The 23,803-nt window shown below is 43.5% G+C and overlaps 1 protein-coding gene across 9 annotated transcripts in view; it reads right to left on the reverse strand.

The window, feature by feature from the left end:
• LOC142952098 (thyroid hormone receptor alpha-B) overlaps positions 1 to 23,803 on the reverse strand; it is a 118,477-nt gene that overhangs the window by 8,098 nt on the left and 86,576 nt on the right. For 7 of the 9 annotated variants that reach the window (XM_076094113.1, XM_076094114.1, XM_076094112.1 and 4 more), the window contains 7 exons: positions 13,046 to 13,107; positions 12,537 to 12,593; positions 8,583 to 8,683; positions 7,609 to 7,756; positions 7,158 to 7,363; positions 2,377 to 2,523; positions 623 to 881 (listed from right to left, as the gene is read on the reverse strand). In XM_076094113.1, the coding sequence (XP_075950228.1) occupies positions 623 to 881; positions 2,377 to 2,523; positions 7,158 to 7,363; positions 7,609 to 7,756; positions 8,583 to 8,683; positions 12,537 to 12,593; positions 13,046 to 13,107 (980 nt within the window). Of the gene's footprint in view, positions 1 to 622; positions 882 to 2,376; positions 2,524 to 7,157; positions 7,364 to 7,608; positions 7,757 to 8,582; positions 8,684 to 12,536; positions 12,594 to 13,045; positions 13,108 to 18,351; positions 18,564 to 23,803 lie in introns of those variants that run through there. The other 2 variants (XM_076094115.1, XM_076094116.1) reach the window with 2 other exon arrangements.

Below are 23,803 nucleotides of genomic sequence, written 5' to 3' on the forward strand. Positions count from 1 at the left end.
GTCTCCTCTCATCCCATCGGCAGTTTGTGGTTATTTACGGTAGTATTATTGATTAAGTAAAGACCCGCCCTACTCTGCCTCTGATTGGCTAGAACGCTTCTTCTTCACACAGGTTCATTACTGATGAACAAGATTGGTGGATGGTTGGTGAGGTTAAGGGGGCAGTTACTATCCCCAGTAGTATGGTGGATGGTAGACCCACCATTATACACATCCTCTCTTTATTTGCCTTCTATTATTTCATACTAAACCCCCCCCCCCAAAAAAAGTCTCATGCTAAGAGTTTCTACAAAGAACAAACCAAGTGTGAAGGTTTTTTTAATCACATTTAGGATGAATTTTTCCCTTCATTCAACACTGAATATGTATGTGGACTTTAATCTTCAAGCCATAATTACATTCTGGCTCACAATAGGCTACAATATATACAGCGTAAAGCGGCGGGTAATGAATATGGACTGTCATGGAATTGTGTCTCCGAGGGCACAGAAGACGGAAAATTTACATTTACATTATATCGAGCTGAGACTCCGAGACTACCAATGTTCTGAGCAGCCACAGGCAGAGTCGTGCCGCTGTACGTTTTTAGAAAAGCAAGTCAAGAAGTTCTGAAGTCTTCTACCTGAGCTCATGAGCAGCACGGCCTGCAGCAGCGCCACCTCCGTGTCGTCCAGGTTGAACTGCGCCAGGCTCCTGCCCAGGTCGAAGATGGCGTCCGACACCACGCCCAGCCCGCCGTTCTTCAGCTGCTCGCGCTTCACGGCCATCTCGCCACTCAGCGTCAGCGTCTCGCTCTCGGGGTCGTAGCGCATGGCGGCTCGCAGCGACATGATCTCCATGCAGCAGCCCTTCAGCAGGATGATCTGGTCTTCACAAGGTAGCTGGTGGAGAAAGGTTGTTTTGCCGATTAATTATAAAGCATTGTTTAGAGTAGAGACGACAACATGTTTGTTACATTCAGGTAGTTTTACAGTAAAAAATAAATGAAAATCATCCACACAGACATAATCAATTTACAAAAAAAAGCCGAAATAAGATATGCTCTCAAGTATAACAGAACAAAAACACACCACACCACTCACACAATCCCCCCTGAGAGGAAAATACAACACAAAAAAAATACATTCCTCGATTTCTCATCCATTCATACGTTGAATCTCAACACTTGACTTGAGATGGATGTCTAGTATCATGTACGAGGAGTTAGGAGGTAACAAAGGAAGAAGGGAGGAGGCGGTAGGGAGGAAAGGACGGGAGGTAGAAACACGAGGACGAGTTGGAACGACAAATGTTTTCCCCTGATGAACACAGATTATGACTAATACGCCTGATTTACATGGATATTAGATTATCTGGGATGAAACCCATTTAATTAAATCTACAGACTCCGGTGTGCTGAACTAAAATGTCACCTTCGTGTAAGCTTGTTTCATATTCCGCTGCTCTTGACTGCTGAGCAGATTAATTGGCATTAATTGGCTTGATTTGTCTTGTAAATTTGTACCTGGAGGGCACGCTTGATTTTTAGAGGCTGAATAAACGCGTTCTTTGTTTCTGTGCGTTTGTTGTCTGTAATTCACTGCAGTGGCACGAACAGGTTCTCTCTCTCTCTCTCTACCGCCTCTTACATCAGATTACAAAGCGTCTTCTTCTATCCAACACAATCTATTATATTGTGAATGAAAGATAACATATTAAACATAACCGATTATCTGCTTCTGTGTCTGGAATACTAAAACTCTGTGTTCTCATCTGCTGCCGTTTGCTTTCTTCATCTCTACAATTAATAGAACGTCCAGCAGCGGCGTGAGGAATGTATTCTAGTTCACGTAGTAGCATCCGTCATGATAGTAACATTTATATTATAATAAAACAAACAATCTGAACAAATTCAACTTCTTTAAAATATGCTGATTAAAAAAAAAAAAAGTGACGACCTTTACTTTCAGAGCTATCGTGATTTATGTTCTCAAGAACAACTTATTTCTACCACACACACACACACACACACACACACACACACACACACACACACACACACACACACACACACACACACACACACACACACACACACACACACACACACACACACACACACACACACACTGCAGCTGTTCCCACTACTAGACAATAAGTCAGCTACCCTGATAATTATCCACTCTGCGGTCTCATTACGTGATTACATGTTGCTAATCAAGATGTTGCTGGAGGCTGATTGCCTCCAGCAACAAAAGCTTCTTCTGGGTTTGATTTTCCAAGCCTCACAGGAGGACGGGAGCTCGGCCGTGCCTGCTGTGTGTTAAGCGTCTCTGTATGTGTCGAGACTCCCTCACTCGCCCCTCTGCTCCTCCAGACCGTTAACCCGACACTCACCTCAGAGAACATGGGCAGTTTTTTGGCAAAGTCGACGACGCGGGTGATGGCAGGAGTGATGATCTTAGTGAACTCGCTGAAGGCCTCCAGGTCCACCTTGTCTCCGTCTGACATCGGGGCGACCGGGGACTGGCCGATTTTTTCTGGCTGCATGGGAAAACAAAACGTTTTACATTAGACAAGAGCAAAGAAGCCAGACTAGACTTTATTATTGTAAACAAATCCAGAGAACAGACCAAACTGATCCTATTCATAAATGTGTGTATCAAAGGCTGCTATCTCTTCTTCCTCTGAGCCATAGAGCTCCAATAAAAACACATCAGTGAGCCTCACTGTTGCTCCTTCATTACATGAACTCAAAACAGATCGAACGCAGGGATCGTTTGACTGGAGACGTTTTAATACCTGGATTATTTGAATACCTTAAAGGTATCGAGTACCGATATCCAACACTGGAGACAGACACAGAACACATGGTTGGTTTTCACAATAAAGAATATGCAGACTATCGCCATCTTTTGAAGTGGTGATGCCCTGATAGAGGCGAGGAGAGCATATTTGAGCTTGGTAGAACAAAGAAAAGAACAAAGTGCATAAGGCACTTTAAATTAAGTTAAAGAAGAAGAGAGCACGACTATACAACAATAGAGAGAACATTAGGACGAGCTACAGTTCAGAGTGTGGGTGTGTGTTTTAAATTAAAGAGCAAAATAAGATTATAGAAGAATCAATAAGAGCGGTGTGGGGTTTAGGGGGAATATAGCAGAGGGAACAACACAGTTTTAAATGTTTTTTCATAGCCTTCCTACAAAGTGCTCTCTTGCCTTGGGAGACAAATTAAAATCAATTTCCCAGATAAGGACGGCAGACTGTGCTCTGTGAGAGGAATGGGACATGTCACCCGACAGATAGCGCTTACTTAGAGGAGGACTGCAGAGCAGTAATACATACGTTTACAGAGCTGTGTGGGTCGAGGCCGCGAGTATGAAAATATTGTTTCACGCTCCGCTGAATAAAGTGCGTCAACGTCACCGTGGTTTGTTCAAGTCGGGTCGAGATAAAAGTATAATAATTATCACCATCAATCTTAATCCAGAGGACGGAAGGAGACTCTGTGAATTAGTACAAATGTAGCCAATCCTCTGCTCACCAATTACGGACAATGCACCACTGAGCTAGCCAACGTTACAGCTCAGCTTGAAATCTCAAAACCTGGCCTGATAAAACCCAAAACTATATCTGCGTGGCTGTATACCACAAAAATCATGAGAGAAAATATGTAGTTTTTGAAATGAAAGAGATTTCATATTTTCAATATTACTGGTCCTTTATTATGGACTAATGCGATGTTGATGTATGCTTATTAACCGCATGTCCATATGGATGGCATCCAGGGAAAACACTCGGCTGTACCCGCAAAGACGAAGCGAAGGGATTATGTCTTTGTTGCTGTACAGGCTGCTTCGTGTGGAGTTATCGTAAAACTCAATGTGGCATGAAGAATTCCTAAATAAACGCGTCTCCGTCACGTATAGAAAAAATAAACATTTCATAATGAGTCCCAAAAGAGGCACAAGTTATTTGGACTAACGTGAACCAACAGCGCACACTGGGAACTGGCAATTGATAGGGAGGAGGAAGAGGAGGGAGAAACTTCTTCACTGCAGTCTCATCAGTTATGTGGTGAACTGTTGACCTTTTATCAGATGGATTAGTGCTGGAAGGTTTGTTCCAGTAGAGCCGGAGAAGAGAAGTGAGGATGTTTTTACCACTGCGCTATGAACCGATACTGGACGTGATTAATGAAGATAATAGTATTCAGCGTTTTGTTTTACATCATAGGAACTGAGCACGACGAGATGATAAGATCACCTTGTGACTGCCGAGCTGCGAGTGTGCATTTGAAAAAGAAACGCGGATGTTTTTGAACGTCTAATTCTGAATGTCTGCGTTCAACAAAAAACCACATGTCCTCCGAGCGCTCAGTAACATGTCAAGGTTTTTCAATTTAGTCTCTGAATAGCTGAGCAGAACATTGTGAATCCAGTCGGTTGAGCCGCGTTGTTTACCTAATGTTGCTCAGACCGGGAGCCTTTTATGCTTCACTCGGCCTGGAGGAGAAGATGAAAACACCTGAAGCGTTGAGTGTGGACTGACCTTTGCTCGCTAAATAGTAGTTGGATAGTGGCCTGCATATTAGTACGTAATATAATAGGAGTGAATTAACAATTTTGCATTCGTACTTCATCATTTGCATGTGTATTAGTTGTGTCTCAAAGAAGGAATGCATGCACATGGAATAAACTTGCTCTTCTTGCATCTTCTGTTGGTGTGAGGGCATTGGTTTTTACGAGATGGGGTTTGTTGATCTTAACACCGGACACGTTTTGCCTGCTACTAGACAGAAGTGTGGACCTGCACAAACCCACACAGCTGTTAATGAACTGAACTGAACTGAACGCTGGAAGTGAGAGAGAGAGAGAACATTGTAGAACTGTAACTCAGATAGGCAGATCTGGAGGCTCAGGCAAATAATAAAATGGGCAAGACACACGAGTGAAGCAGGAGTCAATGATGAATAAATCAAGACCATGGAGCTCTTTAGTGTCGACAAAACATCGATTAAGTGCCAAAAAGATGCTTGAAATAGTTGCTGATAAGGTGCATTCATTCAAAGCTAGCAGGTTAAGTTGGACACTTCATGAGAAGACACGTTGTGACAGTGAAGGTCTACAGCCAGTCTAACCAACGCCATAGATATGATACTGAAGAATCTATCTATGATAATAACAATCTGATCTACAATATCAATCCATCCGCGCGATGTTTTACAGTTTGCACGGAGAACGCCTCTTTGCATCCTTTCATCATTTGCAGCGTGTTGTTGAAGCCACTCCTAAAAACAAGAACACCTGGTACATCTTATAAGCTCGATGGATGATACCATAGATGCATTCAGATCAAAGGTAGGTGAGGATGTTTGCGTCATGCAAACCCTTTCATGTAAACCCTCTACTTCACAAGGACTCTATGCGGATGCTTGTACATTTTCTGGGTAATCATGTGGTCCTGAAGTCTTCTTTATTCTGTGATACACATGCAGCATCACACTGTTGGTTCAACGTATCGAACTAAATGTTTTCTCCTCTTCCTCTTCGCTCTGCAGTCTTCTGCTAGACCCGGTAGCTCACCGTAAACAGTGCGTCGAGTCATTTGCGAGCTACACGTTCAGTGAATGAGGCGCTGTGTCACTGCTGCCATTTTAAAGCCGCCGTCACTGAGACGGCTGATCCTTGAAGAGTTCAGTGGCTTCAGCCTCCAGAGACCCGTTAGTGGGTGAAGGCTGCGTAAAATAGAACTGTTTATCCTTTTGGCTGAACCGGGCTCAGGGCTAAGATGTACAATATGTCACGGTAGCATTGATTGCAGCGCTAATCTGTCTTTTAAATCCTGGGTTGTGCAAGCCCTGCAGTACGGACAGGCTTTCTACAACTTCATAGGGTTAAAAACAAATATGTCTCTTCATCGAAATTCTCATATTAACCTCAAATGCACAATAAGAAGGTTCGTAAACGCAACAAATGGACAACGAAGGCTATGGTGCTCACCAGCGGAGGAAACCTCAGACTCACTAGAAAATAGAAAACCCAGACAGAGGGAAGGGTCTCTGCAGATGCAGACGCACACTTCTAGTGAGTCATAAGCGATGACTGAGAGGGCTTATCTTTGTACGGATCTGTACATTCTTTCTTCAGGAAAACCCGACCACTTGTGCCTCGACTATACTCACTGTGGCCTAAACGAAAGTCTCGATTCATAAAGAAGTCTGGACTTGACAAACGGATCAAACTTCACCCAAAAACACAACAAAACAAGCCGGGTTCTCTGCTTGAAGCTTCACACCTCCTGACCTTCGTTATCGCCTTCATCCCAACACCCGGCAGCATCCTTCTTGTTGCCTAGCAACTCCATCCACAATACCTGCTACACTAAATGCCATCAACCTCATTTCCTCCCATCACATCCACCTACAGCGAGAACCTACAGAGAACTGAGGAATAAAGGCACAGGCACAGACAGCAGGGAAAACAACGATAAAGTCATAAAGAGCTACTCTGACAGTCCGACAGCCTCAGTTTGTGACGTTCAGGTAAAACTACGCTGGGCAAATACTCACACTCGGGTGTCTGGGTTTGAACCAAGGAGAGGTAAAAGAGGAGGAGCCACGCGTCATATCACACGAGTGCGACACATCAAATCTGGTCTGCACTCACTGAAAGGCTCACTAGCTGGCACACGATCATAGAACAAGAGAACGATTGATTCATCTACTTTACATCATCTACGTCGTCTATTTTATGAGTGAGAACCACAATCTTTAATGAAAGACCATAAACAAATGCTCTCTAATTGAAAACATTATATTGTATATCAGTCTCCTGTAACCCTCCAACATCACAGCTTTAAATAATCTACAAATTAGGCAACTTTGTTCAGTCACAGCAAGAAGAGAAACTAATTCAGCGGCTGATTTAGGACATGCAGCACTTTAGTTTGAGCCAGAAAGGGCGTCACACATACACTCCCTTGCAGAAATGGGTAGATGACAACTTTGCAGACTCTTGTAGCGCCGTAGATGCAGAGAGTAGAATATGCATAGAACAAAAACAATAATAATAATATCGGGTTTTACTTTTATTGAGTGGTATCGTAAAATCTAAGTTAATGCTTCCTGTGCTGAATCTCTTTGGGAGATTCTGAACTGTACGTGACTTCCTTACCAGGAATTTGCGCTTCTGTTTCCACTGTGCGCCCTGAGCGTTGGTGTGTCGGTGGGCCTCCGTCACCAGGTGGATCACCTCCCACTCGCTGTCGGTCGGCTCCGGACGGTTCTGGAGGGTTTTCACCATTTCCTCCTTCTTGCGTCGCTCCCTGTTCTCTTCGATCAGACGCCGCTTAGCCACCCGCTTTGAGTCGTCCAGCACCACTAGGAGGAGATGGTGGGAGGCAGAGGAGGATGAGGGAGAGAGATATATAATTAGTGTGTGTGTTGCCTGAAGTCTGCATATATCGTCTAGAGATGCAGCTTCTATATAAAGTTTCTACACAACCCTTCTATACACAGTCACATCAGCACACACATCATGTATCTACTACTTCTTCAAAAGCACAACAGTTTTAATAAACAATATGAAATTTGTCATTTTAAATCCACCAAAACAAAACACTCACAGTCCATGGCCATGCCCACTGCAATGCACTTCTTGAAGCGGCACAGCTGACACTGGTTGCGGGTGATCTTGTCGATGATGCAGCAGCCATCGTACTTACAGGAGTAGCTCGGGTGGAGGTTCTTCTGAATGGTCCTGCGGAAGAAACCCTGGAGACGGACGGACGGACAGTCAGTGACGTTCGTAGACAGAGAGGAGGAACGTGGAGGGAGAGACTGACAACAAGGAATCAACGCTTGTTACAGCGTGACTTTCATTTTAATTGAATCACTGCCACCTCCTTCTGTGCGATAAAACGAATTCAGAGATAAGATCTTTCATTTAATTTGGTCCGTACCTGTCTTCCTACCAAATCTGAGGCAATTTGTCTCCATGTTAGCATCCCAGTAGTATAATTGCTGGAAGGCAGCAGCGTGGGAGTGAACAAATCGTAGCTGGAAATGGATTTATATCCATGAAATGTTATTAGAATAAAAAGTATGCTTTTGCCGAGTGAAGACACACTGATTGCTGAGTTAAATTATTAGCATAAATCTGATGCCTTTAAATATAAATGTCTTTCTTCCTTCTTGAGAGGTGGCACAATCAATCGTACGTAAAATGCATCAATGTCCACTAAGCTTTGGCTGCTTTCACAATTGTACTCAATTGAATCGGTGCCTAATGTGGAAACCTCTTTAATCACAATGCCTTAGATATGACATGTCATCGATGAACAGAAGCAGTCTGACAGCAGCGAAGACAACCGACGCAGCGGAGAGCTGACAGGTTTTTATACAAATATGTCCATATATCATCTTTCTGCCGCTGCACACGAGGCGTCTATGTCCTTGATGTGTTTACTCTGGAGTGACCTGAGAGGCCTCATAGCAGGTTTTCCTGGCAGATATTATGTGGGTTATGAACCTGCTGCGTGTGAAACACTGGGATCGTGTGTGTATATGTGTGAGTGTGTGTGTGTGTGTGTGTGTGTACCTTGCAGCCCTCGCAGGTAATGCAGCGGTAGTGGTAACCTGTGGCCTTGTCACCACACACCACACATGGCTCATCTTTTTCGAGGTAGCTGGGGATGTACCCTGAGAGAGAGAAGCAAGGCCAGAGACAAGGTTACACAGACTATTATAATGTGTATATATGTTTTCATGTCATTGAAGATGTTCTACTCAATAACAACATTGGTATCCCATCACATTAGATCCACTTCACTTTCTAGTCACATTACTGCTTAGTAATACCGAGCCACTATACACCCCTACACATTATTTCCACTCATCACCACTGCAGCAGGCTTGGACATTGTGGACAAACATAACACTCTCCGTCTCCACCGTTCTTATACTGTGACATAAACACACTGAGCCGGAGTCGTGAGCGTCACACGATGATGAAAAACAACACTCGCCGCTCATTTTTAGATGTCCTGTGTGGCTGTATTGATTTTCTTGGCCAATGAGAAGCTTTCAACGGAAGCCCTGAGAGGAAGGTGAGAAAACAATAACAATCTGGTGATTTATTTTTACCTAAATTATTTTCTCTCCTTTCCTGTCTCCTGTTATTTTAAACAGTGAAACAAAAAGAAAAAATCACCTTTTCTTTTTATTTTGTAACTTAGAAAAACGATCTTAGCAAAACCTTTGTTTCCACCTGTTTCAAGATTAATTTAAAAAGGAACTTATGTATTTATATTTATCATATGAAGATTATCCTTCTCAAATCATAAACACAGGACAGAAAACATTTTAGAACAGACTTTGGACTGTCAGGGCTTCCGTAGCTGACTGTTTACATGGGATATGTGAATTTTCTGACGTAAGTAAGTAAAACCGTTTATATCGAGCAAGAAAGGAGTGCAACGTGGCGGTGGTGTTCCCGTCTTGTTTTGGTGATTCCTGGACTAAACCTCGACATTGACACTCAGCGGTTGGAGCTAGTTTTCAGTCTGACCTGCAGGGAAACACAATCCGCCCTTTTCCTAACAGGGTTAAAGGGATCCTGTTGAGTTAGTGACCCGTAGAAGTTGTTTTTACCAGCGGGTTCCCCGTTTGTTTGTCTTGCAGGTGCACGAGGATGCGGATCACATGACACACATCCTCGCTGATTGCTTTTTATGTTGATCCACTGATTGACAGTTGGTGGCGCTAATGCGCCAAGAAACGTGCCAGCAAAGGCAGTGAAGAAGAAGACTGTTAGCATAACTCTATGTAAACAATACAGCATTTAAAACATGTATTTATTTATATATTTGTGAGGCCTTAAGCAGACACACGTTAGTGATTAACTCTGAATGTAAACAGAGCTTTTGCTTGTTTACAAAAAAACTCAACCGTGCACTTTTAAAGGTCCAGAGACTCTGTTTTTAATGAGACAATTCGGGACTATTTCAGACACATCTAGTAAATTCTACTACACCCACACAATGGCTCAAGTCCAGAACTGGACTAGCACCTCAACGGCCGCTGTGCCTTCTTTTAAAAAGCAGAATCTGTGATCCACATGTAGACCACAGAGAATACCAATGGGATGGAAATGTGTCATTTGTGTCAAGTACAAACGCTGCGTGTCAGGAGGAGCTCTGACAGAGGAGCACCCATCGGTTAGGATTACCCTCTAATTGATTGACATGTCTTTCAGTAAACAGACAAGCACTGGACGACTCTGTTTAAAGTCTTCAATGTTTTCTGGTGACGCAAAAGGTTTATAATGTAATATAAGCTTTATTTTGAAGTATGTCATTTTCTCATTGAATTAATCCTCTTCAATCACATATATAAACAAACCTCAAATCAATGTGGTCACAACCTTACAGATTAGGTCTTTGATGTCACTATAAATGGGTTTTAACCACACTATTATAATAAGGTATGTAGCAGCCATAATAAACTTAAATTGGCATTATTTGTATTGCTCTCTCTCTGCACTCGTCCTCCTCCCTCTGCAGCCTTTCTTCTGCTTTAAACTCAAGAGTAGGACAGTCTGTTCTTTTCCATGCACTGCCTATAGGACCAGTGAGACAGAGCGAGTGAGCACACAGACACAGGAAACAGCAGATCTCCAGTCATTCCATATGATATATAGCAGAGAAACTGGGAGGGGGGGGGGGGGGGGGGAGGAGATGGTACTCTGTGAGTCACAACTTAATACAGAAACATGTGTGTTTAAGTCTGAACACACACACACACACACACAGAGCCACTGGCAGATCTTTGTACTGTGTACAAACGTGTGTGTGTGACGTTCGCATGACATATAAATGTGTCTGTATATCGAGGCGTGGTAAGAGCTGTGACTGGCAGTGTCAGCTGGCCTCTGCCTTTTGGCTTTGGTACAGACTTTAGATGAGGAGGGGGAGGGCAAGACAGGGGATGCTGGGAAAGAGAGAAAAAGGAGGAGGAGAGACGAGCGAGAGGGCGAGAGACTAATTTATATATATATATATATATGGTGGAAAATACATCATATAGGGAAAAATGTCAGCTCCAGTGTGTTGCAGGGCAAGCAGCCAGTCTGCTGAGGACTATGTTTGGAAGCCGAGCCCAAAATCAATACCGCTGCAGCTCTGTGGCTACCGGCCCCTCCTATGACGGGCCCTGCAATATCTCCATCAACAAAAAAAACAGAAAAGCGTAAGGGGATTTTTTTCTGCTGCTCAAGATAAATATTTTGTTTTCTCAAAACAACATCTGCCATTGCGTTTCGTCAAAGCGTGTAAATTATAAAAGTATGGATCGGGTCCCTGACGGAGTCCCGGGATTGTTTCTCCGAGGTCCTGACATGACAACAGCACAGTGAGGTGACATCTGAGACTGTAAACACTGACGACATCGGGGCACAGGGAACTACACACAGGAGCTGGAATTGAAACAACAGCTGTTATACAGAAACTAGTGCCGCGTTTATCGTCTCGTTCCTGACTGGAAGATGTCCATCTGTCACTATAAAGAGAGTTAAATTACACAATTAACATTTGACTGAAAATGGATTAAGGATGCCTCATTTCTGTTTCCCTCTAAAAATGCATAAAATAGCATCAATTATTTTGAAGGAGCCATGGCACTGTCAGGTGCAACCGTTAACACCGGTGTGTTTATCAACCGGGAGGAAAATTCCTTCACTGCGGCATCTTCTGAACAAAGTGACTCAACGTATAATCATCTGAGACAATGTAAATATGCAAAAGAAGTAGAAAACACCAATGTTTGGCGTGCTTATTTAATAAATTAACAAATTAAATACCTGATTGATTCATTCTTAAAGCTGAATTCATAGATGTTTGCCACTAGGTGGCAGCAGAACAAACTGGAGCCGTGTCAGCATTAGCTAACGGTTGCCTATAAGTGCACTTCGTTAGACATTAGATATTAGTCGTTTGCTGCTATATTAACGCTCTGAATGTCGCATATTGCTCAAATAAAGATGAAATTCTCTGTGGGTTTGATTTAAATATGTCAAATAATCTTCTATCTCTCAACTAATTAATCCACGAATGATTTCAACACTAGAATTAAATCAGCGGTCTCAGAGTAAACTGGATTTCTGTATTCACATTAATATATCTCTGTCATGATTTGTCACTGATACGCGTCTTTACTAAATCAGGTATGCACATTAAACTCTTCAGTGTCCTGTTGAGGGTCCGCTCTCCCTCAGGAAAGAGCGGACATCATTACAGTGTATGCAAATCAATCTCATACAACAAGACAGACGTATTGGCACACTTTCCCAGAGGAAATGGACCGTGGCAGATCAAATGTGGGACACAATTCCAGCAGTGATGCAGAGAGGAAGACAACAAGCTTGCTGGGAAGGAAAACATGTGGGGAGGACGGGCCTTGGGAGATGTATTTTTTACAAGTGCCAAAATAACCGTCCTGCAGATTTGTATGTTGGTGTTCCTCCCACCCTACCTCCATTACTATCACTCTCTCTTACCTTCTTTATTTGCTTCTTTCAGCTCGAGGGATTTGGAGCTGTCACCCAGACAATGTGCTGCGTCCAACAAGAAAGCAGACAGAGCACAAGGCTTTCGTTTATTGATGACAGATGCAAAGATGTTTTACTTTTTCTCTTTGGAGGTGACAAATCCAAACGCGTAATGTACGCGAGGCAGCAATGAATCATCTACCACTAGCTTCTGTGCGGTCACTCGGCTGCATGCATTCACTGCGGTGAGACTGAGAGCCACAATATTCCTTCTCTAAAATAATTCAAAAGTGCATCAAATATAGCTGAACGAAATGCTGGGACAGCCATTTTCAAAATGAATGGTTCCCTGCATTTGGAGAGCTTTTATTCTCGGAAGGAGAGGTGTGTTTAAAAATGCAGACTTCATTCACACTTCAGGTACGAAGGTGGAGGTTTGTTTGCTAGCTGTTACTTCAGAGCTGCTTTAGAAAAGTCTCTGTCTCTCTCCACCGAAACACCAGCCGTCAGTTACTCACCAGTCATACTCTTCAAGGAACATTGGCTGATCTTCCTCTTCCTTTTCGGGCCATTGAGCCACCTGACAGGAGAGAAAAAAGAAAGAGAAATAAGTAAAAGTGCATGTTAAAAGACCCAAAACCCATCGGCGGGTTCTAAATTATCATTGCATAATCAAATTTCTGATCGTCCTTGAAGGGAATCATGTGTAACTAACGAGTACATCAGAAAATTTAACCAAATCGAAGCTTAACATTTTGATATTTGATCGAATTAATCTGGATCGACCAGAAAAGCTGTTTGTACAGTTTGGCCACATTTGAACAATTGAACAAATTGCTCAACAACAAGTTCAAATGTCACCTAATTCCACGACATCCTGCTACATCAAACCGCCCGGAAAAAGGTTACAGACAAACGCACCGATTCCCTGGACCCGCCATGTTTGTTGACAAGTCCATCAGCTCCATAATCGAGCTAAAGAAAAAGCTTGTTAACACCAGGTGCACATACAAAGGCCTGTGATTAGCTGGCATTTCCCCGGTAATGCATCCAGGAAAAGATCAAATGTTAACACCACCATGTAAATTAGGTCTATGAGTGAGTTGGAACATACAACAATAGTGAGGAGAAATGTCATGAACTCATGTAAACAGATTTCTGGAAACCTTTCTGTATTTATCTCTATTGGCATTATATCATCTTGTATCCCTCTGCCAGCTAAACATCTGGTACTACAATTAAATGAAAAAAAAACAGGAGCATGGTTTGCTGCCACTTTCATATCTAACTGAGGAGTAATGGAGCGCTCCTGACCGACAAGTGCAGTGAAAAAGGTCTTGCTGCAGAACGGAATCCACAGAGCAGGAAAACAATTTGTTGTTGAACGTAGTTAAACCCCCAAAACAACTCTGATTATTACGGCACACCAGCAACTTCTGGGTCTGAAAAGTGAAGCCAATGCTGAAGGTACTTAAAGCTGCATTCTCTTTAATGTCCACCAGGGGGCGACTCCTCTGGTTGTATAGAAGTCTATGAGAAAATTACTCTACTTCTCTCTTGATTTATTACCTCAGTAAACATTGTAAACATGAGTTTATGGTCTCAATCTCTAGTTTCAAGTCTTCTTCAATACAGCATGATGTTCATTTAGTAAATTATGGTCCATTTAGAGTCAAACAGACCATAAAGCAGGGTATGATTTAGGGCGGGGCTAACTTTTGATTGACAGGTTGCTACCTCGGCGTTGTCCGGTCTGGGAGTTGTCCGTGTTTTCGTCTTACAACACTTTCAGTGTGTTTTCAGTTCTTTAAGTTAATTAACATTTATCGCCTTATTTATCGCCTAAAAATGTCTTATTCAGCGTTCGGTTGTACTTGGCTCCACCCTCTTACGTCACTTCTGGTTGCAAAAAAAACCAAGATGGCGACGGCCAAAACCCTGAACCCGAGGCTTCAAAACGGTAACTTTAGTCGACAAACCAATGGGTGACGTGACGATGACTACGTCCACTTCTACTATACAGACTCTACAGTATAAAGTCTATATACAGTCACAATAACAGACAGACCACAAAGGCCGCAACTCTAGTATGTATCATGTAAAGCAGCATGCTCGACAAGCATGCACACTCAGAAACACCCCACCAGCCGCACTGACACATGTGAAAGGCATGTAAAGCCCAGATGGGAACTGGCTGCTCTGAAGGGAATTATGAAAGCCAAGAGATGAAGGAGTGAGAGACTTAAGTAGAGGGGGAGATGAAAAAAAGAAAAGAAAAAGCATTTCTGAAAAGAGAGTATGAGAGAGAGAGAGTCAGTGAGTGCTTGATCCCAAGAGTCCAGCTCTCTGCTCGCAGACACTCCACGTAGCCTGCAGCTCTCCTCCCACACCAGGGCCCTTTAATCCCGGCTCCAGGAGAGGGAGCAGGGCTCCATTAGCACCACAAATAAAGTCAAGTTCCACTCTGTTACGATGCAACGCACAGGCCTGTTGGTCACCTTCGCTTTGTGGAGTTGTAATAAGAATGTTATTTACTATCTGGAGGAACGATCCCTCCACTGATATTTTGTCTAATGGTAGAATTTTTGTTACAGTTTCTCTTTATCTGAATCAAAGGTCTGAATATAGAGTGTCATATGTTCAGATTATAAAGCTCTTTGTGATTTTGGGCTATACATATGAATATTTGACGGAGAAAAATACAAGGTACACACTATACTGTGTACTACGTAATTTAATTAAAAACAATATATGTATTTAAAATGTCTATTAGCAGTATTGTGACATGAATAATTCAGTAAATCATATCATATCTCGCATCCAAACCAAAACTAAATAATATTAATTTGCATACAAAGTGTGGAAATAAAAACAAAGTAAAACACAAAATCTCTCTCCTGATAGCAATATTGCCTCTAAAGTTGATACTCGGTGGTCGGCTGCTTTTGTACAAAGAGGTAATTACACAATGTCTGTGTGACTGGATCGATCGTTTATCAATTGCATCTCTGGAAAGCTTAATTAGAATCCACTATCGGACAAAAACAAGGTTCAAAAGGTTACAATACGTATTCTTGTATAGCTCCCAGCTCTGAGTAGCACTTTGCATGCTGGGATAACTCACTTTCTCCAAACGCAGTATGCATACTGACACCTCTGATTATATTCTAACTGGTCACTTCAGAATATGTACCATGGAACTTGGCTGCAGTGATGGAAACACATGGGCGAGAGTCACTCAGTGCATGAAAACATATTTTGGTTTCCATGCTTTAATGAAGAGATTTGATGCAGAGTGACTTGATCGAAACGTCTCGGAGACTCTGTTTACTCTTGGTTATAAAACGGCACTTGGGCGATCGGATCACAAGTGTAAACGACCACCAGGAAGCATTGTGATCACATTACTCAAGCACTGTGCAGAGGGGGTCTGGGATCCTAGTCATGCTGATGAGTCCCTGAAGTAACAGGAAATAGGCTGAGAAATAGTTGTGATCTCTTCCTCAAACACAGGCACAGGAGGTGCAGTGCTGCCTCCGGCCAGTTGAAGGTGCTGAACACGACATTTGGAGCACTTCTATTGCTTCTCGACTGCTCTCGATATGGCGACGGCTGAGCCGGCAGCTTACAGCTAACAGTGCTAACAGTGGACACTATGTGAAAAGAGCTAACAGTGTTTACCTGAGGGGGAACTGAAGGGGTGGCCACTCGGCTTCCTCGATGGCGCTGTCAGTTGGGTTATCAGCTTCTACCGCCGTAGGGGAGCAGTGCAGAGCGGCGGCCGTGAGCGAGCCAGTGGTGCACGCTCACATGCACTAAAAAGCATGCATAGCCGGCTCGACGTTGTCAACAAAGCTCAGATAACAACACACACAGAGGGACTTCCTATATTATATAATAAAGCTAACAGTTGTTTGCTCTCAATCCCACATATTGCACCTTTAAAAACAACGATGCATCGGGTCTTTGCCAATGGAAGCGGTGAACGTGTTTATTTGCATATAGAGCGGGAAAGTGAGATCCGATCTCAAGCGGTCACTTTATAAAAGGCTTCTCTTATAAACCAGCATGTTTCTAGGTCTCACACCAGCAAACAGTGTTTGCTCTTTGGAAACATAACAACACCATTGCCCGTTAAGCTCAAGAGTTGCAGTAATTGAGCTTAAATGCCAACTCAAACGGCACCTCCACATTTAACCTCGGCTTATAGCACCGTACTGGTCTCACTTATTCCCTTTGCCCTTTTCACAATACTTCAGATAGCTTAACAGGGCATTGAATTAAGCTCTTAAACAGCCTATTGAGATAAAGCTTGATTGATCGTGATTGCAGCATCTTATTAGGAACCCCTCTAAACTACGGGATGTATTGTTCCTGGCACGGTGAGATTTGGGGGGAGAACGGATGACGGCTGACATGACTGACTGTCTCCAAAAGCTGAAGGAGGGTGCTCACCTGTGAAGCGACACTACCCGGCGTAACAACAACAGCAAGGTGCATATTTGAAATGGGAGAGCTCTCTGAGCCGATGCTTTTCTTCCCCTTCGTGGGCAAAGTTAAATGTCAGTAGGCCGGAACAAAGAAAAAGGAATTAAAGCTGTCACAGAGGCAGAAAGACACGGTGAGGTTTTCCCTGACTGCCACTCAAAGGTAAACACCAACTGGCTTCCCGATCACTCAGCCCGTACAGCTGCTGGAGGCGACAAGCATCACACTGACAGCTATGTGACAGTTCAGTCCTCCCAATGCGGCGGCATGTTGTTTAAGATGGAAACATAGGCAAAGTGGATAAAAACAGATTCAGGTTTCTGTCACTCCTGAAACAACTTTGTCCTCTCTGCATCTCTGTGCTGAGAAGATGTACAACCCGCCACATGTTTACCTTTGGTTTCCCTCGGCTGAACCGCGCTATGTTTTCACGCACACATTTGACATAAGACAACGCAAACAGCCACAGAGCTGGCACAGCGGGGATGAAATAATGAAATGATCACAGGAATCACCGCTCTGTGAATAAGCTCCAGCTCTAACCCGCTATTAAGACCAATCCCAAAAATAGCACTAATGAAAATATTAGCGCTATGGTAGCCAAAAAAAAAGAGCTTAGCACTGTTGGCGGAGCCTCAGAAGTGCAAGAGCTCTCAATGGAGAGACTTGCAGAGACACGGTGTCAAGAGGCCCAAGAGGCAAGTGAGAAAGAGAAGAGAAACATCACAGAGAAACACGATTTTGAACAGTGATTAGCTTCTTGTCTAACAGGACGGTTTGAAGCACTTCACTGGGTGTTTATGCAGCCTGACAGCTTCGGAAATTGTATCACACAGCCGGTGAACGTGTGGCCACTTTGTGCAAATACAAGAACGCCCGTTGGCGGATGAAAACATCATGCATAATTGAACATTTGTTGATAGAATGTGAGTTTTTTTTTTGCAGGTTGGGGCAGGAGAGCGCAGGCATACCATGGATCGCTCTTTTTCAATTTCCAGCTCCCAAACTCGGGACGGTTCATGGATTGCAACACATCACTGAATATACACAAGGTCCCGCAAACCCTGTGCCTCTCAGCAACATGAGCCCAAGCCCACAGGCACATGCACATACTGTACTCTCACTCTGGCACACGCACAGGACGAAACTAAACTTGACGTGTCTGAGCAATATGATTCCTACACCCCCCCCCCCCCCCCCCCCCCCCCGATATCTGAGCATGCACACATGTTGCACAACTCAGTGCACACACACTGCCCAAAACCAAATACACAATATAGAAGAGAAGAGTGAACAACGCGAGCCAAAACAGATGACAGGAAAAAAAAAGACTTACAGCACTGACCTGATGACGCAGTGGGACTGTAAAATATGCATGGCAAGGCTGGTTGAAGTTGCAGATGTAGGTGACCAGCTGCTCCACAGCCTTGGTGCATGGACTCCGTCTCTGTCTGTCTCTCTCACTCTCTCACACCCTGATGTCTCTACCAGTTGTGCTATGTTTAGCCTGCCGACCCACTCAAACACACCCAGCCTTCTCCCTCCCTCGTCCTCTAATCTGTGGGACTTTCTTGCTCTGCCTGCTAGCACCGCCTCCCCCCCCAGTAGTCCATCCCGATTGGATGACAGCCAGCTTCTCCACCTGTGACTTTGACAGCGACTGCGTAGGAACGTCTAACATGTAATTGCCGGGATCTCAGGTAACTGAGCGCTCTCATGAGACTCGACTATTTTGAGACGAGCGCGGGTTTGATTAAGGTGAAAGCAGCACGCTTGAGCAGAACAGCAGTAAAAACAGAAGAGCAGTCACAGAGAACTGTGTCCTTACAGATTATTTCACTCAGCACACTTGAAGACAAAGTGTTTTATGACTCTGAGTACTTAATCTGTCTTCAACCAGTCGTAGTGACCTTTAAACTCATTGGTTCCTGCTTAAGACCTAAATAAATAGATAAAAAACAGCTCACAAATATATACTCAGTAATCTCCTCATTTAACAGCAACGTGTCTCTCCAGAGACAATGTGTCTATAAAACACGTGCTGCTGTGTTTTTGAGGTGGTGCCAGAAAATCTCACAGACATATAATCAAATCAAAGTTCAGAAGAAAAATTAAATAAATGGGCTCAGTGTTTTCCTTAAACAGCAGGGCGCTGTAACGTCACACAAACAGGAGGAAATAGTGCATTTGTTGGGGACTATTTTCCACGGCGGATGAGCACACATTTAGTGCTGTAGGGATTATTTCTGGCAGCAGGACGGTGTCGGTGTGCTTTAAACTACGGAGCATGTCTCACTGAACGGGGCTCTATGGCAAAGAGGAATAAGATAGACATAAACAGACAATACATGTTTTGGTCGTTTCATGGCATTTGTTGACAATAAAGAAAAATATAGTATATTACCAGCCTTATCGTTAAAAGGGTAAGTTCATCTAAATTACACTTACTTGAGCTGTGTCTAGCGATGCACATAGTTTTGGTTTTATGTATTATAGTTGTGATATTTCCACCTCACTGCTTACACAATGCAAGCGGATGGAATTTTACTTGTGGTGCTCAAAACAATAAAAGGTTTAACAGGAACGTGCCGGTTACACAAGAAATACCCGAGTCTGTTGTTGACTTTTTTTTTTTTAAATGCAATTTTCACTGCTGTGAGCGCCGCACAAATTAAATTCCAAGTACCTCCATCGTACTGGAGTGGTGCCAAAAATGATGACATTTACAAAACCTCAGCAAATAAAACCCAAACTAGCTGGATACAGCCTGAGGTGAGGGGGACGCCCGAAGTGAAAATCAGAAGACTGAGAGGCACCTGCTCTGAAGCTCATGCATTAAACAATCAGAACAATACAAAGAGACACTAGTCCACATAATTATATCCATAACAGCGGCTGAATGAGGCCCCCTGTGCTATGTTTTGAGTGCTACAGTAGCCTATTGTTCAGCACGCTTGCTACGGGCCTACAGCTGGGTCTGTCCTATACATCCAGTGCTAATAGACACTTTGTTCCCGCATGTATCCCGCCACTGTCTAAATTACAGGCTGAGCTAGAAGGGGATATAGCATACCACTGAGTGAAAGCCAGACAACGCCCTCTGTCCAAATACACAAGTTTACAGCAACCCACACAATAAACATGGAGGCTAAATCCTCAAATATATACAGCTCGCTACTTCCGGTGCAACTAAAAAAAGACTACACAGCCCGAACGGCTAGATGCAGCCTGTGTTTAGCTGCGTTTAGCTCACATCACTATAAATGTTGTATGCATTTTGCTTCCATGAATTCTATTCTACGCTTTTTCTTAAAGGTTTTCAAACCATACGCATCTTGTTAAAGTCTGGGTGAAGCAAAAAGGAATATGTGTTCATCGCACCAGAGAAGAATGTGTTTTTAACCACCCAGCCGAATTTGAATGTATAAAAAAAATATATATGATAGAATAATGAAATGGTGGGCGTTTTTAAACATGTAGATTTAATAAAAAGGGGGAAAGAGTCCCTCTTCAGCCGGGTTACCTCACCTTTAAACCCACTGGGTGTAGGCTGCGCTGGTCAGTGTGATGAGGCAAAACAAACACGGTGTAGATTAACTATCAACCGTCTGCAGCGGGTGCATCTGTATCTATAGCAGCTTATCTCTGTATTGCATTTGCACTTGTTTACCAGACAAAGTCACACAAACACACTGATCACGCTACGCTGGAGGACTCTATACTGTTCTGGCTTGTCCTCTGCACAAAGAACTGTCATGATCTTGAACAAGACTCCTAGTAGTAGTGGAGTTATTTTAAATGACAAAACACAAAGTACTGGACCAGAGATTCAAGAGCAATGTCAGATGATAAGTATCGTCCAGTCACAGTTATTGTCCACCTCAATTATTTCATTCACCTTCAAAACCAACAGTTTTCCGTAGATGTGGTCACAAACGTTAAAGAGTGCTGTTGAGATCCCCACAGCAGAACCTTTAGTACGAATCCAGGAAGAGTACATGACTGAGGGACTGCACACACACACACACACACACACACACACACACACACACACGCACGCGCAAGCACACACGCACACACACACACACACACACGCACACACACACACACACACACACGCACACGCACACGCACACACAATCCTGCTGCCTCTCTTTCACATTTAGTTGGATCTGCTATATATTTGAAGTTTGAACACTTTGAACCAACACAGATCACCACTGTAACTAAGGTCTGAGGCAGGGGAGGAAGAGGTTCATCTTTCTGGAACAGTTCCTTCTCCAAGAAACATTTTCAAATATTAAGGAACACTTTTCAACGCATGTAATGCAATCTGAGACTCCACAGGGATTCGTGTTATTGTTCCAACCCCAGTCGGTTTATGTTGTGCAGCTCACACATACTTTATGGATACACCACATACTGTGTGTTTACCAAACACAAGAGCTTCATCTTCAGGCCCAACATACCGGTAGGTACAGTATCTCTCTCAATGACACTCGGCATTAAAATGTCCGTCGAATGAGGAACCAGCTGCGTCATAAAATCCACAGCACGAGTACACACAACAATGCTTTTAACCCGCGCACAACCGGACATCCTCACGTCCACGAGGGAAGGAAAAGCTGGATCTTGTTTACTTTTGCAGACAGACTGTTAGTGAGACAGAGAATAATCTGATCACAGAGAGGAAGAAAACACAGGGAGGCCTGACTTTTATTTAAAACAAAGTATGCATTCTAGATACATATGTGGAAGGAAAAGGATCACATCTCCCCCCCGGTGCTAACGTGTTCTCTCTCTATATGTGTGTCTGTAGGTTTGGTAGCTTGATCTGTGAGTTTGAGTCTGTTCCCCGACACAAATACCACAGAGGTTATCTCACATCACACGCCATTTCCAGCTGAGAGAAACAGGTCGTACCTGTGGCGAATACAAGTCTGAGCACAGATACGGCATCTCAACATACTGGGAGCATTGAGTTCAAACTGCATCTTATTTTCCATGTAATTAAATCATCAGAATCACTGTCACCCGAGAAGAAAGTAGCATGCAGAGATCTGGACCCACACATGTTTGACTGGAGGCTGAAGCAGATCAAACACCGGAGGCATCTTGAAGCACATCAACTACAAAGATTCCTGGATATAAAGCACACACACACACACACACACACACACACACACACACACACACACACACACACACACACAGCACTATGGCGCAAGCCTTTGCCACCGTTAATGCAACACACTGCAAGCCGCCTTGCGTCAGCTGTGGTGACATGTTAGGAGAAGTGATGCAAGCTGCAACTACATCTCCGTCTCAACTAAATCCAGCATGACATACACTCTACAACAATGTATGCATCTTAATGAGCCATCGAGAGGACGAGCGGCTTCTTATGAAGCAAAGTGACACAAAAGAGAGTTTAGGTTTTCAGCAACTCGGGAAGTGAAAAACCAGTCTGTAAAGTTATTGTCAGGCAGAGAATCCTTCATATTTATGTGAGGACACATCAAACAATCTTCCGATCCATAAGTACAGGTGTTCTATTCTCAGTCTGCGTGCCGGTAGAGTAACTATAGCATCACTTCAAAGAGCCGGAGCGGTTTGAAAACAAAAGGGTGACAACATGCAGGTGGGAGGGGCAGAGATTTAGTAACAATCCCCCGTCATGCCGAACACACCGCTGACATCTACACTATGAAGCCACGGCTCCAGTCTGAAGCCCCCCGAGAGCTTCAACTCTTTGTGCTTTTAATTACCCGTGAGGTGCAAAGCGCTGTGGCCACCACTCGGTACAGGTGTTGGAACACAAGCGGAGACGCGCAGAATACTTGCCCCTGAACATATCGGATATATATATATATATATATATATATATATATATATATATAAAAAAAGGAAGGCCGATGTACGGGCTCCTGCGTCCGGGACGGCACCAACTGTCCCCCAGGGGCAGAGCTGTTAATCTCCTGACAGGTGTTCATGTTAGCGGAGGAATCCTTCACACGAGCTCGTAATATAGAACATGGAGCCTGCTAGTCTTTCCACACGGCGCTAATAGCATCAACCCATATTGACATTATTATTTTTTACAGATATTTAAGTTCATCTGTTTAGATGCTCCTCTTATCCACTGAAAGTAGTAAACACTACATCTCGTAAACAGACTAAATAAACAAGGCAATAAACCTCCTGGAAAGTTTAGTTTTGGACTGCATGAAAGGCCATAATGCAGACATGTAATGTTTTTATTATTTCAATGGCCAAAGGGATATTTGTGACATCAAAATAAATGAGCTTCTAGCAGAAAGCTGCTTTCAGTGTTTACTACCTCGACAACTCACCAGCATGACGAGCAAAGATTAAACAAAGAGATGAAACAGAAGCTTCAGTGATCTTCCACACATCCGTCACACGGTCAGACTTCCAGGTCACAAGTCATCCACGTCACATCTCTAGAGTTCCCACAAACAGAGATCACCTTTGTAATTTTAAGGATAATTTCCGTATTTTTAAAACCTACGTCCTCATGTTTTGGTGTCTAAGTGACTATTGGGGTTAACAATGTTTTTGAGATGGGTCGAGTATTGAGAGAGAACGCTGCAGCCGCTAAACGGCCTGCGATGTAACCGCTCAGGGAAACTCCTCACCCTCAATGCACGTCCAATAAAAGCCACCGACAGGCTCAGGTTGTTATTAGAAGTGTCTGATACCCTACAGAGAAATAAAACCCTTTTCTTTACCTCTCGCTTGATGTTTGTTGTTGTGAGTGAGACGTC

Source organism: Anarhichas minor, unplaced genomic scaffold, assembly GCF_050575085.1.
Source record: "Anarhichas minor isolate MPS153535 unplaced genomic scaffold, ASM5057508v1 ptg000017l, whole genome shotgun sequence".
NCBI classification, from domain to species: Eukaryota; Metazoa; Chordata; class Actinopteri; order Perciformes; family Anarhichadidae; genus Anarhichas; species Anarhichas minor.